Source organism: Phalaenopsis equestris, unplaced genomic scaffold, assembly GCF_001263595.1.
Source record: "Phalaenopsis equestris unplaced genomic scaffold, ASM126359v1 Scaffold000511, whole genome shotgun sequence".
In the NCBI taxonomy this organism is placed as follows: domain Eukaryota; kingdom Viridiplantae; phylum Streptophyta; class Magnoliopsida; order Asparagales; family Orchidaceae; genus Phalaenopsis; species Phalaenopsis equestris.
This window is the reverse complement of record NW_018164951.1, coordinates 717,870-735,071: the sequence shown is the minus strand read 5'-3', so window position 1 is coordinate 735,071 and position 17,202 is coordinate 717,870. Positions and strand designations below refer to the sequence as shown.

General features: G+C 33.2%; 1 protein-coding gene across 4 annotated transcripts in view; it reads right to left on the bottom strand.

Moving 5' to 3' along the window:
- LOC110028317 (putative NAD kinase 3) overlaps positions 1–17,202 on the bottom strand; it is a 70,885-nt gene that overhangs the window by 7,491 nt on the left and 46,192 nt on the right. For all 4 annotated transcript variants that reach the window (XM_020730116.1, XM_020730114.1, XM_020730113.1 and 1 more), the window contains exons 8-9: positions 15,738–15,811; positions 2,166–2,244 (exon numbers count right to left, since the gene is read on the bottom strand). In XM_020730116.1, coding sequence (XP_020585775.1) covers positions 2,166–2,244; positions 15,738–15,811 — 153 coding nt within the window. The remainder of the gene's footprint in view (positions 1–2,165; positions 2,245–15,737; positions 15,812–17,202) is intronic.

Below are 17,202 nucleotides of genomic sequence, written 5' to 3'. Positions count from 1 at the left end.
GCTTCGACACTCGTTCCTAGACTGACGGCTTCAGCTTCGGCAAACCCTAGATCTTCGGCTTCAACACTCACGGCTTCGACACTCACGACTTCGATATCTCGGCTTCAACACTTTTGGGGTGAAGATCAAGGAACAAATCGTCCTCATCGCCGTAGGAAAAATCAATAGCATTTGAATCGTGTAACAGGACGCGGATCCTACTTGTATACTTGTAGGCTATGATCGTGATCGATAGCATTTGGATCGTATAACAGGATGCGGATCCTACTTGTAGGCTATGATCGACAACATCGGGAAGGTGTAAATGGACGCGAATCCTTCTCGTGACTATGATTCAAATTTCTAGACAACAACAATAAAGGATTTCTTGCTTTTCATATTAGGTTTAGAAGTTGTATTTGAGGCTTCGTCATCTTCGACTTCGACACTCACGGCTTAAGGATTTTTGGTCCTGGCAGTGTTATCAGTTTCTTTTTGGCAAATTGATGTTTCCTGGTCTATCACCATCATTTGGAGGGGGATGTCAATCATGAAGGACGAAAATCAGGCAGTAAATTAGGAGTTTTCTATAATTAGGAGCATCCTTATTTAAATTATTTTTAATATCTTTATTCTGATTTATTTCCATTTTAGCTGAATATTTAGATGGAAAATTTGTATTATTAAGTTAACTAAAATAGATTATATTGAATATTGTGTACCTCAAATAGATTGTAAGATTACCATTTAATGGAATGAAAGCAAAGGCAAAAGACATCGAGCATATTCAGAATTCACCTATTTTTCTCAAAACTTTGACACATTCTAGGCCTGGCTGTTGATTTTCATGCAGGTTCTGAAAAGCAATTAGGCAAGACAAATTCCAAACATAGAATCCTCTAAAGCCAGAAGGTATCAGCAAAAATCAGGGAATGAACGACCGTACAACTTTCTTTTGAGCACTTGTAGGACTTCCCTTTTGTGGGACAGCATTAAGAGTTCTCAACCAGGTTTTCTGTTGTCCAATACCGTCATTGTTTATTTTCTTCTTATTAATGCCACAATGAATTATTCCACAGGTTGTAGAGAGTCGAACAACCTGTTTGGTCCGTCCATCTTGGAGTCACAAGCAGCAGTACATTTTTGGGAGGAAATGCCATGGAATTGCGAACAGAGATAGCATACCATCTGAATGGGGTAGAGGTTCACAGTAGAATACAAATAAAGCATTTTTTTAACAAAACAACCAGAAAGAGTAATTGTCTTTAGTGTCGTGGTGGTAACACTGTTTTCATGTCCATTTGTCCCTCATTTAAGAGGAAATTGTCCAAAAATCGGTATCATTTTATCCTTGGAGGTTCTATTAGTGTCTAGTATATTATTGCAAGTTTTCAGATATTTGACCATGCCACATAAAAGGAGAAGCTTCAAGACAAGTAGATGAAATTAAAGTTAAAGGGCTAGAGGAAATAGGTCGATCGAAGGTGCACAGAATAGAAGTGCAAAAAAGGATATTTTAAACATAGAACTAAAAGTTCATGTAGTATTCAACCTGGATGAAAGGTGGATGAGGTTTCATAAGCTTGATCCCAAACAGAAGCAAAAAGATAACAGTACTGAGTAGTCTCACAGGTTAAGAGATAGGTTGCATGCCAGCTACCTAGTAAGAATTTTTCAAATAAGACATTCTAATTGATATCAATGCATAAAACCTTAACTACATTGAATAAAAAAATGCTAGAATAATCCATAACAATATTGCTTGATAAACTGCAAATGATATTTAGTAAATTCATAGCTGCATTTTCTCCATTTATCAATTTAGTAGAAAAAAGTATCAGTCTATTTTCTCACGGCAATAGTAGTATCATGTTAAAAGATAATTGAATGAGCCAATAGAAACCGCAAAATAAAATATAGGAAGATTTACATACCACTCAATTCCTATAAATTTACATATCTAACACGTGAGCTTCACTTTTTACATACATAACACCTTATGCATGAAAAGGTGTATTTTACTTTTTAAAAGTTGAAATGGTGGTATTTTTAATGTGATATGAACGATTTGGGTGGTATAAATGTGAAAATAAAGTTTAGGCATTAGATATGTAAATAAATAGGAATTGGGTGGTATGTATGTAAATGCCCCTAAAATATAACACAAACTAGGCTAAAGAGGATACGAAAAGGAGTCATGAAACCAAGTGATCCTAAAGAAAAAGGAACAACAGGAGGAATTGGTCCTTTGAACATCGAAGCAGCCTGCGTAAAGAAACAAAATACAACACATATTAAAGTTGTATAGCTGTTACTCAAACATTTGTCCAGGAGAGGAAAGTATATCATTGCACTAGTCTTGGGCTTATCGAACTATCAAGCAAGCACAAAGAAAAATTTGTCAAAGCAACCACAATATAAATAAACAATGAAATACTAAAAGAAGTAATAAGTACATACGTGAAAGATTAAAGAATAAAAAGAAAAACATTTAGAGATTGATAGACTATTAAAATAGTTTAAAAATGGATAGAGAAAAATCAGTATGAAGTTACCGTACAAGGGTATGCCAACAAAAAATGCAATGAATGTAAGCAAACATTCATAAAAATATAGAGCATTTAAGATAATAAAATTATTATTGAGCCTTTAAATTTTCAGTAAAAGGTCCAACTCAAACCAAACACATGCAATCAGGCAAGACCAAAAGAAAGTAGGATTGAAGGCATGACTAACACTTTAAACTTTCAAAATAATTGTTAAAAGTAGGACATTCATTGCTTAGATCTTGTAGTTTCACTTTTTTGTGGATTAACAATGAAGCAAATATTCAATATAAGAATTTCAATCTCCTCAAAAATACATCCTCCTCATACTACAAATTAATTTATTTATGGAGCATTCATCGTCAGTCTTATTTCCACCATTAGAGGGATTTGAAGAGATTACAAAATATAAACATGTGACTAATCTTCTGTAGTGAACTGAAATGGTCAACCAAGATCAGTCACACACAAATGACCCCGCCTATACCTTCGCCCTGATCACCTTCGCCTTTCCTAATCACCCAAATTGCCCTTCCCTATCACCCTACTTTGTAATTTTAGAAATGGCTGTCATATTTTAATTTCAATAAGGTTAGAAAATGTATAGGATTATACCTATTATTACAAATAGAAAGCCTTATGTCGTAATTCAAACGATTGAAGATGTAATAAAAATAAGGCTTTTCTTTAGCAACCTTTCTATGAATAAATTCCTCCATATTCCATCTTATAAGGTTTTTTTAATAATAATCTAAATCATCATCATTGCCCTATTTATTGCAATGAAGTTATTGTTGTCACGACACGACCCAGGAATTTGAATTAATCAAAGCAAATACGGAAGATCAAACAATGAGAATTAAGTTTTCTATATTCATTTTTTATAACTAATATTTAACAAAATGAAATAGTCACTAAAAAAATTAAATTAAAGCAGTACAATTAAATTTACCCCATTATAGGTTATCTGCATATTCTATAAGTATTTTTTCTTCTATTGTTCAATTTTTAATCAATTAATTACACCTGAAAAGTTAATCTAAACCAATAGTGGCTAAACAAGGCCAATAAATACTCACACTTCTAAACTACAGTAATACAAGAGAAAAAAAGTAAAATGCATGCTAGTTAAGCTTTTAATAAATCAATATAAAGCAATTGATAGTTTTTGAATATGATCACTTACGATATTTTATGTTATTCAATGTTTTTTACAATATCAATATCATATTTATTATGTCTGTAAAATTGTCACAGTAGCACCGTCTAAAATGTCCATTAATTAAGATACTTCAATATCAATATTCATTTTTATTTGTGTGCATGGGTACTTCAGCATTCCCCTGCTAGTATCATAAAGATATGACTCCATCATAGTCAAACATGCAAAAACATACTATAACAAACATTATCTAGTACTTAACCTTTCATTCTCATTTATATAACAATCAATATGCATGTATATTAATCAACATCTATGAAAATTTAAATAATATTGAGTATGCATGTCACTCCAATAAAATGAACAAAATTCAATAGAACCATAAATTATGCATGTAGCGCTACAAATATATCAGCAACAGTAAATACTTTTGATTAAGAAGCAAAATATTATACATAAGAATATTACTCACCTCGATTATCTCCACAACTTATTTTTTAAGCCGTAACTCCTTTAATTGAACACCTATTATACAAAAATATACATATTAATAAATTTTTTTTATCACATTACTAATTATGCTAATTAATTATTATTAGTTTTTATTTCCTTTTTTCCTTATTTTAATTCAGATTATAATGCTTCATCTTTATATTTAATTATGTTGTTATAATTAAATTATAAATGTTTCCATTTTAATGAAAAAGTATCTTAGAAATTATTATTATTATTTTAACCTTGATTAACTTTATTTTACTAATATATTAAAATTATAGCTATTTTAGTTCAATTTATCAATTTTCTCCCTTTGTTTAATAATGTTTCATCTAAATCTTTTTAAATTTATATTTATGGTTACTTAAAATTATTAATTACTTAGTTTCACAACATAATATATCACCATAACTAAAAACATTTTCTAATAAACAACTCTAATGAAGGCACAATAACTTACAAAGTTTTCAGCAAGTTTGCTAAACCCTTATGTTGAGCATTCGGCTTTGCAAAATGAGTTCATATGAATCAACCATCACAACAACCCTCAAGTGATCGCTAATCATGCTACTGAGTTCAACCTGCTTAGTTCGACCTCCCGCACTGATGCCTTCGCTTGCTCAGGCCAAAACTTTTGCGGGTTAGCCTTCTTCCTCCAGTGCATGCAAGGCTTGTCTCCTTTGCTAGGGCTTGAGCTCAGCATCATCCGCTCGATCTCGAGGTCCAATCCCCTTCCCTTGATCGAACATGCAAGCAGAGCCACTCTTCTCCCGTTGTTGTGCAGAGTTTCCTCGAACGACACCGCCTATGCTTCCCTCCCAAGCGTCAGCAGCACTTCTTTTGCACGTGCACAACTAGGGTTTGGTCGACTTCTTCCTCTGCATGTAAGCACAACGATGGTGTCTTAACTTGCTCGACAACACCTCCTCTCCTCTGGCACCAAACCGTGGCGTCCTCTCCTTCGCACGATCTCCACACTTCGGTAGGAGAATTGCTCGACTTCTATTCCTCCTCTACTCTCTTTGACGTTCTCTCCTCCATTCATATCAGTTTATAACAACGAGTACCCTTCCATGGTACTTCCGTGTTCCTTGCTTGTTCGCTTCCTCTCCATCTTCGACTCCCTCTCTTTGACTCTTCCGAGAAGGCGAAAAAATGCAGCACAATTCTTTACCCCTTTCGACGTTTCCAAACCTTTTATTTTTCTTTACCTCCAAAATTTTTTTTTACATGACCTATATCTCAAAAATCAAAATATAAGAAATTTCACATATATCTTTGTTTTTGTTGGCCCATTTGTCATCAATTGATATCAAAACTAAATTTCAAGATTACAAGGAGATCTCAATGATGAAAGGCTTCTCTATGATAAGGTGTATTATTGTCACGTTCCGACCCGGTGCTTAAAATTAACCAAGGCGGGAAAAGCAGTCGGACGGTATTAACATCTATCTACATTTTGAAAACATTCAATACGAATAAAAGAGCCACTAATCCACTAGTGCAATAAAATCTAAAACATCCAGAAACAATAACATATCAAAATAACATCTCAATCCATTACTGAACAGTAAATAAACAACAGACAGGAACAATAAAGAAAACTATCATCAAGAAAAAAAAATACCTAGCAGCAGTGGTACTTCTCTAGTAAACAAAGTCTATCCTATCAGACATATCAATCTAAAACCTTTCTTCTCCTGAAAGAAAACATTTAACTTTTCGTTAAGCTATACATAAATGACCAAAAGAAAATGCAGTGAATTTCATTAAAATTTTAAATTTATCCCTTTCCCGTTTCACTTTAAGTATTTATCATTTTTATTCTCTTTAATAGTCATCACAGGATTGTCGTCATACCCAAAGGTATCCTCAAATATGTGTCTGAAATCACTCTCAAAATATGTCCGAAGACACTCTAAAAAATGTACCCAAAGGAACCCTCAAATTTGCACCCGAACGCGCATCTTTACCATTTCCTTTTACGTGCACGAGTACATTGCATCCCCTGTCAGTACCATTTGAGGGTAATCTTGTATGAATTGAACATTTAACTTTCATTTCATTTCATTTAAATTACATCATTTTAAAGACATTAAACTTTTTTTCCCTTTCCCCTTTCATTTCATTTCATTCATAAACTACAAAATGTATACAAACATAGTATAATTGGCTAAAGCATCATAGAAGTTTTTTATTTAATAAACTTTAAATTTAATACAATAAAAAATAATTACTCAGATTGACTTAGAAGGCCTCTGAAAAAAGTTCATTACTTATATTCACTTCCTAGCACCTAAACCAATAAAATGTGCATATACTTATATGAACTTCGTTTTATAGAAATACTTAAATGTAGTTAGTTTATTTAAAGATGTAAGAAAGATTAAAAACACTAACCTCTACTGACCTTAAAGTTCTTAGTCTTCCTCAAATTTTGAGAAATTATCAGCCTTCTACACCCTTCTGATCACATAAAAAAATATTAATTTAAATAATTATACTTTTTATTCTAACAACAATAAACCATTAATATTTACCTTATAAGTTGCTGAGATCGATCCTCCTCCTAACTCGTACACTCTAAGTTCTCTTTCAAATCTGAAATCATTAATTATTAGTCCTGTTTTTTTAATAAAGCTACCCATAAATATTGTAATTAATCACCCTCACACATAAATTTTATTTATATAGTAACATATTAATTAACTTACAAAATTAGACATTCCTTATAAGTTTTGCTCGGCCTCTACCCTAGATCACGCCCGAGCTCGGCAATTGCAGAGGGAGCCTTCTCATCTTCCTCTCCCTTGCATAACAATGCCGCTACCCTCTTCTTCTTCACACAATTCGATGCAGACAACGTTCTTCTCTTCTTCCTCTTCCTTTGTGTGAGCACAACATCGAAGTCTCCTTCTCCCCCCTCTGCTTTGTATGGTGGCAACGCTCGAAGCCGTGCCCTCTTCTCTTCCTCGACCGGTCGGTTAGGGCTTGAGGTAGATAGCACGCGTGCAAAATTTCTCCTCTTCCTCTGTACTTCTTCCTTCTTTTACTAGGCTTCGACATCAAAACAAGGAAGAGACACTCTCTACTCCTTCCTTCTCTTCTCTCGCACGGGTCGACACAACACCCACTAGTTCTTCCTTCTATTTCTCCTTCTCCTCCCTATGACTTCTTCTTCCTTACCCGACTAGGGCACAACCTCCTTTCTCGATCTTTCCCGTTTTCTTGCGCTCGTTCTCTACGTTGGTTCGAATGAGTAATACGACTCTTTAAGTTTTAACCGAAGGGGTGCTTATCCATTGTACCTATTCAATTAACTGTTATTATTATTATTATTATTATTATTATTATTATTATTATTATTATTATTATTATTATTATTATTATTGTTATTTTATTTTAACTTGCTGTTATTACAGTTCTGATCATAACATCATCTATCCAATATTCTTATCCTCCTTTCTATTCAGCATATTTCCATGCACTCTAAGCCATAAGCCTTCTACGGATCATAATTTGATCTAGGTAACAAACCCAAAACCTGGCCTAATCCTTCTCAAACCGTTTTGTTGAGACCATTTTCTTGTGAACTCTTCTTTCCTGAAATCCTTTTTCCTCCTATGCCTCATCAATCACACCCAATTCTCCAACAAACTTATCAATGTACGTTGAATAATCCTCTACCTCTTAAATTTGAACACAACCATATCCAAAAATCAACAACTAAAAGACTCTTTAAATTCAAAATTGCATACCACCCTATTGCAATTTCTATCCACTCTTAAAAACACGCAATATTTTATCCAAAAGTTGAATTTAAACCTAACCCATCCTTAGCCATAACCTAGCCTTCTTTTGAACGTTTTGTCCGCCTTAAACTATCTCAAAATTCTCCATTGCATTCATATATGTTCTTGCATTCCATGAAGAATCGATGGCATAATGCTCTTGATCTTCCATCTAATGTTAGAGATTCAAATCTAAAATTTCTCAATAAGAGCTTTGAGGCACACCTCAAAGGAGACATGCAAAGCCCTTGGGGTATATCCTCACGTAGGAAAAAGAGTTGTATGCCTCAAACCATAGAGATGTGCCTTGAGGCAATTTAAAAGGGACGTATTGTAATGAGATATGTGCCTTAAGGCATTTTAAAAGGGACATGTTGTAATGCCTGAAAACGGCAAAATATAAATTAAATTTTTACTTTAAATTATACCCCAATTTTTGAAGCTCCCAAAAACCGACAAAATTGATTAAATTACGATATAGAAGTGTATATAAATTATTGACATATCTTATATAAAATTAATTTACAGATTAAGTATATTTGTATCAAATTAAGTTCATTTTAGGATTTTAGGGTTTAGGGACAAGAAAGAAGAAGAAAATTAACTAATATAATAGATGTAAACAAATATGTTTGTGTACAAATCACTCGGGGAGGAAAATTACTTCATCTTATCACACACAACACACACACACACCCTATATATATATATATATATATATATATATAGGGAACTCAATTCCTCCTTATTTACAACCTTACAATATCTCATTTAAATTAGGTAGAAAAATAATTTTGAATGAAACATAGAAAGATACAAAATATGAAGAATATAAACTAATCAAAAGTTTTCTAAGATATGCAAATCAACTCCAAGATTTGGAGGTGATGGTTGGGCCCATATGAGAGAGGTAAATATGGAAACAACCAGATCTTCTGAGATTTGCACATTCTCCCTCAAGCAGGATCACAGATTTTGCAGAGACCAAGCTTGGTATTGAATTTTGAGAAAGTGCTAGAAAGAGAGCTTTGGTGAAGACATCAACAACTTGTTGGTGTGACAGGATATTATTTAGTTATATAATCCCCCCATTGACCTTTTTAGATATGATGTGTTTATCAACTTCAATATGTTTGGTTCTGTCATGATGCACAAGATTCTTGCCAATATTGAAGGCTACTTGAATGTCACAAAACATCAATATTGGCCGATTGGAAGTATATCCTAGTTCCCTTAACACTTTTTGAATCCATATCCCTTCACAGATCCTCAAGTCAAAAGCCCGATACTCTTTGCATTGCTTCTCGAAACAACAACTTGCTTCTTACTTCTCCATGTAACAGGATTTTCCTATATATATGAGCATAAACCTGTGATGGACCTTTTGTCAGTAAATTCTCCAGCCAACTAGAATCAGTGCAGTCTTCCAATTCTTTGTTCCTAGTTTTCACAAAAATTAATCTATAACCAAGAGTCTTCATGAGAAATCTCAAAATTTAGTACATTATCGCCAAATGCACTTCATTAGGGCTATTCATATGTTGCTCACAATACTAACGTGCATGCAATATCTTGCGCAGTACGTGACAGGCATATGAGTTTTCCTATCAATTATTGATATATTCCCTTATCCACAAGTATGCTTTCTTCTTCCCTGTTAGACTTCTTGTTAGGTTTCATCAGAGTATCAGCAGGTTTAAATCCAATAATTCCTGTTTCCTTTAGTAGATCTATGATCCATTTCCTTTGTGATATAACAATTCCTTTCTTGGACCTTGCTATCTCCATACCTAGAAAATATCTAATGCTTCTTAGGCCCTTGATTTCAAACTCAGTGGCAAACACTTTTTTGATTTTATGAATTTCTCTTTCATCACTACCAATAAAAATCATATCACCGACATATACGATCAATGCAGCAATCTTATCTCCCAAAGTGTGTTTTATGAACAATGTGTGATCATCTTAACTTTGAGAATATCCATTAGATTTAATAATTTTAGCAAATCTTTCAAATCACGCCCTTGGTGTTTGCTTAAGCCCGATGGAAATTTTCTGAGTATGCATACTAGGTTTTTATTAGAATCATTTTCAAGTTCTGGTAGTATCTCCATGTATACTTCTTCAAGATCCCCATTTAGAAAAATATTTTTTATATCAAGTTGATGCAGTCCTCATTCCTTATTAATTGCTATTGAAAGAAGAAATCTGATAGTGTTCTGTTTGACAATTGGTGCAAATGTCTCCTCATAATCAATCTCATAGACTTGTGTAAAAACCTTAGCAACAAATCTGATTTTGAATCTCTCAACGCTCCCATCATCTTTTTATTTGATGTTAAACGCCCATTTGCATCAATTGGCTTCTTATTAAGAGGAAGTTTAATGAGCGTCCATGGGTCATTATGCCTTAAATGCTCAAATCTCTTCTTCCACTGCTTTCCTTCATTCTGGATTTTCAAGAGCTTCATGAATGGATTAAAAAATCTGCACACTATCAAGATTAGCTTAGAATGTTTATAACGAGTGTTTATATATAATCTTGATAGTGTGAAGATTTATAAAAATATGCTAAAGTTAGCTTCCTAAGGCATATACATGCAAAGTTCTTTGTTCTGGACTTCAGGTTTTTCTTCCTCCTCATATACACGTGAAGTTTTTTTGTTATGGACTTCAGTTTGGGTTGGTTAGATATCCTCAACAAGAGTAGGAGAGTCAAGTGGAAGAGCAGAGAGTATGTAGATTTGTTGTATATGTGTCATCAATTGCATCCCAAAGTTGATGGTCATTTGAACTCTCACCCTGAACATCATATTTGAGTTAGTATGATTGATTTTCAAAAAATATGACATTCATGGAGTTAGTAATATTTTTTTGAAATAAGAGAGTAATACTTATACCTTTTCTTGTTGGAAGCAAAACCAAGGAAATAAAATTGATAGACTTAAGGTCGAGTTTGGTTCAGGTTGGGGAATGAATGTGAACAAAGAATACAAACCCAAAGATTTTAAGTGGTATAGAATGAGAAAAAGTTTTGATGCATGCATAGGTAACCAACAAAATATGAAGTGGTATATTGAAGTTAAGTATCCAGCTAGACATTCGATTGATAAGATATGTTGCAGTAATAACTGCTTCCTCCCAAAAATATTTTGGAACTTGATGAGAAATCTTAATTGAGAGGGAAACTTTAATTAAATGTCTAATTTTTCTCTCTTTTATCTCATTTTATTGTGAGGTGTTAATACAATAACCTACATAGATGATTCTATTTTTCGAAAAATAGGCCCAATGATAGAGTTGAAATATTCCTTTAAATTATCAATTTTGAGGATCTGAATTTTATATTGAAGTTGAGTTTGAATAATGTCATGGAAAGTTTGAATGATTTTGGTTGTTTCAGATTTTTCCTTCATTATGAATGCCCAAATAGTTCTAGTATGATCGTTAATAAATCAAACAAACCTTCTAACCCCATTTAGGATTTTCACCTTTAATGATCCCCAAATATCACTGTAGATAATGAAAGAATGATGTGAGTGTATATACTGAATCATTGGATAACTATTTCTAATGTGTTTGGCAAGTTGAAAAGTCTCTCATTTATAAAAAATAGATTTTTTATTGATAAATAAATGTGGATAAAACTTAGCAACATAACTAAAGCAGGATGACTCGGACGACAATGTCATAACATGACTTATTTTTAGACAAGTATGGACTCAACACACTTAGAAATTTGAGGGACAAATAAAGATGACATCAATTATGTGTTTAAAGACATTTTTCATGTGCATGAAATTTAGCTATACATTTCATTCATAAGTAAGCTTACTGATTGAAATAAAATTGCAGTCTAATTGTAAAACATATAAGACAGAGAAAAGAGTAATATCCTAAGAAAGCTCCACATCTCCCTTCCCAGTAATTTTTTAGTATGATCCTTCTGCCAGTCTTATCATTCTAGATTTAGAAGCCTCTTAATTGTCGACTAGAGCATTGATGTCTCAGTTCATATGATCAAAGGATCCTAAATCTATGATTAAAGTTTTGAGTCTCTCATTATTGGCGAGATGGGAAAAGCATATATTATCTTAGTGTGTCACGAGGTTAGTGTGCTACTTTAAATTACTTCCAAGAAGTTTCTTTAGTATTTCAAGTTGTGGTACCAGCATTTGTCTATCTCTCTTGTCCTTCCTTCCCTGTCCAATCTTCCAACATTTGTCTTTAATATGTCAAATCTACTTGCAATAATCACATTTAGGGAGGTTCTCCTTGACCTTTGATCCATGAGAACAATTATGAGTGTATAGAACTGAACTTTCAATGCTTAGTGAAACCCCATATCCGTTCAGCACCAGCTTTTTAGTGCTCTCTTCTTACTTGACTTTAGCAAAGGCTTCACGGGGAGATGAAAGAGGCTTTATTCCCATGATCCTCCCTATTACCTCATCCAATTCCTGAGTCAGCCCTACTAGAAATGTGATGGTCCTCTTCTTATCAATGATGAATTTAAATGCCATGGTATATGGTGTACATTTCCACACATATCTCAAATATATACAATTGTAGCCAATACTTAGTCAAAGTGGTGAAGTATTGGGTGATGCTTAACTCTCCTTAACAAATGTTATGAAGCTTGGTTTCAAAATAAAAAACTTTACGGTGTTCTCAAAACCGGAATATGTTTCTCTTGCACCTCCCAAATTACTTTGTCAGTTTTGTAGAGCAAAAAATCTCTCCCACTTCAATTTATCATTTCATATTAATTTAAAGCCATTTAAATGCACTTTCATATGTCAATGATTTTCCTCCCATTTGTGAGATAACTTTCAAACTTTCAAAATGCAAAATTATAAATGAAGTATTTTTTCTTAAACCAAATTGCAAGTTCATTTTGATAAATTTGAAATGCAACTTTTAAATAAATCATCAATTTAATGCCAATAAGAAAATAGTTACTCCCTGACGTCTGGATATCTTTCTCTTTCCCTTGAATTATCTTTTTCTTATTCTTCAATTAACACTCCTTGCGCCTTTTAATCAACATACATAATTAAAACTCATAAATTTTCTAAAATAATATTTAATAATCAACAATAATTTAACCATGTGAGAATTCCATGAATAAAACACTAACCTCCTTTTACTTAAAAAATTCTTTATTTTCTTCCGCAAATCTCAATAATTTATCAGTCTTCTTTCATACTTCCTAATTAAATAAGATTTAATATCATTATTTTAAATAATTATATCATTTGTTCTAATAACAATATAAACATTAATATTTACCTTATAGGTCTCCCGAATTGATCTCCTCCCTCACTTGCACGCTTCACCAACTTTTTCTACTTCAAAGCTAAAATTTCATTCTTTTTTTGAGTCTTGATTTCAAATACATCTACTATTAACAATTATATAATAAAATTTGTATGATTAAATTATAATAAAAATCCTAAGAATTTCCTTTGATCACAGGATTACAACTTGAATGAGGACTTTGTCCCGCAACGAGGCTCGACTATCCTACCCACAAGCATGCAACAAAATGTCGTGAAATCCTGTTTCCTTCATCTTCTCCTTCGCACGGTAGCAACGTACGAAGCGCTTGACGTCCCTTCTCTTCTCCTTTGCATCAGTTACATCCTCCTTCCTTCATCGGCGTCGTCCAATTCTATTCCTTTGCTCACACCGACACATTGCAGCACCATCTTCGACTTCAACACCACACGACGAGCCGCTAGAAAATGTGCCTCCTTGCCCTAACACACCTAGTTTCACCACCAGGGTTAGGCATGATCTCTTTTTTCTTCTTCTTCTTTCTCTCACTTTGAGCCTCTCATTCTCACTAATTACGAACAAAACACATCCCCTTCAACCTCTAATGGCCGAACCACTTGACGGTCATAATTCCAATAATTTTATTATTATTATTATATTCTTTTTTTATTTCATTTATTACAATATCCCCTAGTTATAATGATTTAGTCCTCAAAATTTAAAAGGAAACATAAAAGCAAAGCTACCTCAAATAAAAAATTGTGGATATCTTTCTTGAATATCAAAAGTTTTCTCCCAAGTAGCATCTTCCTTAATCCGAGCTTCCATAAAATCTTTACAAATTGAATCTCTCTATTATGAGGTTTTTTCACATCATAATTAAGAATTCTTTCAGGCTCCTTGATATAAATCAAACCAACCTGAATATCAATTGAGTCTACTATCACCCTACTTGATTCATCAACGATATACTTTCTAAGTGAAAAAAATATGAAAAACATCATGTACTCCTTACATATGAGCTAGTAAAGCCAATCGATAAGAACATATTATATAATATTTTTATAATTAATATTAATATATAATATATTTTTTTTCATTATTCTTTATTAAAAATATCATAATAAAAATTATGCAAGAATAAAATTTAACTTTATAAATTTAATTTATATTATAAAACCTCATGCTTATGAAAATTAATTTTTAAAATTAGATATAATATGTTTCAAAAGAATTCATCTAACTTATAATTTAACTTATCCACTAAAATTTAATAAATCCTATAATTACAAAGAGTAAATTACTAATGCTCAACATCAAATATTGGATGCGCCTTTGATGCTCAATTTTGACGAATGTTATAGGAAGCTTCAATGTGACGAGAGATAGAGTGATTTTGACTATAAGGTATAATTAAAGATATACGTATTTTTATAATTTTCTAGTTCCCTTGTCATATTTTCTCAAAATCATGTTAAGCTTACGTTTTATGCGGTATTGAGGAGTGTCCTGCACGTGTTCAAGCCTGAAAAAAATTTAGACAATGTTGAAGAAGTATCGGAGCGTGTTGATGTTTGGTACCTGTATAACATGGGTACGACACATTTTTAGAAGTGTCGGTGTTCCATAGCTGCCACATGAAGTTGGGAACTCTTTGGTAATGTATAATCATCTTCTTCAAAACCCCATATTTTACCCTCCTTGACTCCGTCTCCAATGCCTTTCTTCTCCATTAGAAACTCCCAATGCGAAGCCCTCATACGAATTGCTTTCATCCCATTGCCTTTCTTTATTTTTCTTCTCGTGGTGAGACCACTTTCATAAATGACCTCCAAAAGCTTTCTCCCACGGCGAAAGAAAAAAAATGATTTTTAGGATGTGTACAAAAAGTGAAATGGTGTAAGGGACGATGCCACATTCAGAAGAACTGAAATAGTTTGTTTGAAGTAGATGACTGACAATGAGGCGATCATGCCAAATTCGTCCCTTTCGGACACCGTTCGGCCAGGGAAGTATAACATTAAATCCACCTACAGATTGGATTTACAACGAAACGGAGAAGAAAATTGGATTTAGCGGAGCATCAGATTTAACTTACCTCTTTTTTGTGTTTGGATGGATTTACGAAAATCCAAACGTAAATCCTATTAAAAGTATGCTACCTAACACCGCCTAAGAATCACAACAAATAACAATGACAATGAAAACCAAAAAAAGTGAAGACTTAATACATATCACTCAATTCTTATGTATTTGCATATCTAACATCTAAATTTCAATTTATACATTTGTGCTACCTTTTATTTCATTTATTTGAAAGTAAAAATGATGGTATTTTTTATATGACATGAATAATTTGAATGACACAAAAGTAAAAAAAATTAAATTTAAATGTTAGACATGTAAACACATAGGAATTGTGTGGTATGTATGTACATGCCCCAAAAAAGAAAAGTGCCTCGGTGAAGGGACTAACAATACGTACCCAAAGAACAGTTCCATCGCCGCCAAGAGTAACAACCAAGTCAACCTTCGTGTGAAGGTCCTTTATTTCATCATCTACAATTTATATGTTGGTTACCATTTTGATCTCCAATGCTATAGCAAGAACTAAAAGAAATAATTTACAACTATAGAGTTTTAAGAGGGCATACTGAATAGTAGAAAAGGCATGCATGTAAAGATGAAACACTTACGATGGATGGTAGTCTAATTATAAAGTTCCTACCATGAAAATAAGAAAAAATTCAGTATACTAAACTGAAACGTATCTGATTTCAACATTATCAGTTGTCAACATAAGAAAATTCAAAGGATGGATTTACCCATTAATGTCATCTAAGACGTAGCAAAATGCCGATCAATGAAATGGAATTGAGCAATTAAAAACTATTAATGCAAAAATGAAATAGTTTCCAAGTGGTTATATACTACTAGATTTGGTTATAACCTACTTAATAGCCACCATTACACAATTACATTTGCAGCTATTGCTGTATCCATCTGGTTAACACATTACCGGCGTTAGAATTCCATTACCTCTACTGAACAACTGACAATGATCATCATATCCATGACAGAGACGTACAAACTTGACTTTAGCTTTGCTCCTTGTGGTAGTTTAAATCTTCTTTCACTGGGTTCGGAAAACGTTTGTTCCTATGGACGACTGAGGCTACTTACCACCTAGTGGATTACAACAGCAGAATCCTTGTGTTATGGGCAAATCAGTTTTATTCACTCATATAATTTTTGTGGCAGAGGGAAGTTGGCTTTAACCTTTTCAATTTCTACATTTTTGCAACAAATAAAACCATAAGACCATTGGCCCCAAGACGTTGCTAAAGATAATTATTGTTTCTTTTGAATAAATGACATGAGAATAAGAAACAATGTCTACAAAGAAAAAAAGAGATGCGATAAATAATATGGGGAGTTCATTGCCAAAATAGTCCCCTGACTATTTACAACAGGCCATTTTTGTCTGATTCAGTCTCCATACTCTTTATATTGGCAAAAGGATTTACTAAAAGGGAGGCATGCAAAATTATATATTTTTAATAACTACTTGTTTATTTTGAAAATATATTAAAGAAATTCTTAAATCAGTGGGGGCTGTTTCTAGGTCTATCCGAGACATCAAATGCATTTTCTATTTAATGGTGAAATAGAATTGAACTATGAATTGTGTGATACCGGAGGAAACCCAAACCACCATGAACATAAACATATTATTGCTGACATTCAACGGTTACAACAAAGACTCGTCACAATAAAAAAGAAATGACAAACAAACACAAACGAGGGTGAAGATCGACGTGGTGGCGATGCAGTCGAGGAGATTAGGGGTTATGAAGGCTGTAGGAATAAAGAGGCAGCGGGCCAATGACCGGAGAGATTGGGGTCGAGTAGGTTGAAGGTGGGGAGCAGGCTGCTGGGTAGTTACGGGA